General features: G+C 43.2%; 1 protein-coding gene across 1 annotated transcript; it reads left to right on the top strand.

The window, feature by feature from the left end:
- Nucleotides 1-550: 550 nt before the first annotated feature.
- LOC101825868 (olfactory receptor 2A12-like) lies at nucleotides 551-1,498 on the top strand. The gene has a single exon (XM_005083867.2). The coding sequence runs from the start codon at nucleotides 551-553 to the stop codon at nucleotides 1,496-1,498; it is 948 nt and encodes a 315-aa protein (XP_005083924.1).
- Nucleotides 1,499-1,741: the final 243 nt, after the last annotated feature.

Below are 1,741 nucleotides of genomic sequence, written 5' to 3'. Positions count from 1 at the left end.
GGAGGGTATACAGATCAATACTCGAAGCAGCCTCATGACTTGATTGAAGAATGTGATAACTATGAGATGTGTGAGGCTGCTGCAAACATAACACAGCATGCTCTATGACATAGTGTGTGCTCTATGACACAGAATTCCCTAAGAAGCAGCATCTTCACTGATACAATATGTGCTGTATGATACCATCTGCTCTATAACACACTGTGCTATATAAGACAGAGTGCTCTATGATACAACATGCTCTATGACACAGTGTACTCTATGACAATGCGTTTTATGATGTATCACACTCTGTGATGCTCTGTGACACTGCCTGCTCTGCAATGGTGTACTCTGTAAGACAACAGGTTCTTTACGCTAATCATTTTATAAGTAGCAATGAACTTTATAATAATGATTTAAAGTCTTATATGCTGTACAGACACATCTTTGACTCCTCTCTCTTCATGTTTGGTGCACCTGTTGTATGAATGACAGCAGGAGTAGCATCTGGGGGCTTCTCTTTCATGAGTGACAGCTCTGTTCTATTTTTTTTTGCATCAGGAGAAGGATGCAGGACTTCCTCTGGAGAAATCGTAGCTCCCTTACTGAGTTTGTTCTTCTAGGATTCTCTAGTGACACGAAGATAAATGGCATTCTGTTTGGTGTCTTTCTTCTCCTCTACCTCATCACCCTGCTAGGCAATGGGCTCATCATCACCTTGATACACATGGATTTCCGCCTCCACACTCCCATGTACTTTTTCCTCAGTGTCTTATCCATTCTGGATATGGGCTACGTTACCACCACAGTGCCCCAGATGCTGGTACATCTGGTCTGTGAGAAGAAAACCATCTCCTACATTGGATGTGTGGCTCAGATGTACATCTTTCTGATGCTGGGAATCACTGAATCATGGCTTTTTGCAATCATGGCTTATGATAGGTATGTGGCCATTTGCCATCCTCTCAGATACAAAGTCATCATGAGCCCTTTGCTGCGTGGGTCACTGGTAGCCTTTTGTGGGTTCTGGGGTATCAGCTGTGCCCTGATATATACTGTTTCTGCTATGATTCTTCCCTATTGTGGCCCCAATGAGATCAACCACTTCTTCTGTGAAGTGCCTGCTGTCCTGAAGTTGGCTTGTGCAGACACCTCTCTCAATGACCAGGTGAACTTCATCCTAGGCTTCATCCTTCTCTTGGTTCCACTCTCCCTCATCATTGTCGTCTACATCAATATCTTTGCTGCCATCCTGAGGATCCGCTCAACCCAAGGGCGGATCAAGGCCTTTTCCACCTGTGCCTCCCACATCACTGTGGTCACCATGTTCTCGATTCCATGTATGATTATGTATATGAGACCTGGCTCTGAGTCCTCTCCAGAAGAGGACAAGAAGCTAGCTCTCTTCTATAATGTCATCTCTGCCTTCCTCAACCCCATCATCTACAGCCTTCGTAATAAAGATGTGAAAAGGGCTTTCTTCAAGGTGGTAGGCTGCAGCAAAGTGTCAGGATGAAGGCTTGGGAGTTGTGAGACTAGTAGCCTTCTGAAACACTCTTCATGAAGCTTCCTATAGTAAGAATGTCTTTTATAATGAGACCATATTACATCCAGTGACTGACTTTGGTTTAATACTTCTTAATTACTGAAGACTTTATTGGGATATTACATGTACTCATCTTGGCATGTGGTTATATGGAAACTAATCATATACACAGGTTCATAAAACTTGATAAGGGTATAGAACTATTCCATCACT

Source organism: Mesocricetus auratus, unplaced genomic scaffold (assembly GCF_017639785.1).
Source record: "Mesocricetus auratus isolate SY011 unplaced genomic scaffold, BCM_Maur_2.0 Super-Scaffold_100014, whole genome shotgun sequence".
Lineage (NCBI taxonomy): Eukaryota > Metazoa > Chordata > Mammalia > Rodentia > Cricetidae > Mesocricetus > Mesocricetus auratus.
The sequence above is the reverse complement of the archived record's forward strand: the minus strand, read 5'-3'. Positions and strand labels throughout refer to the sequence as shown.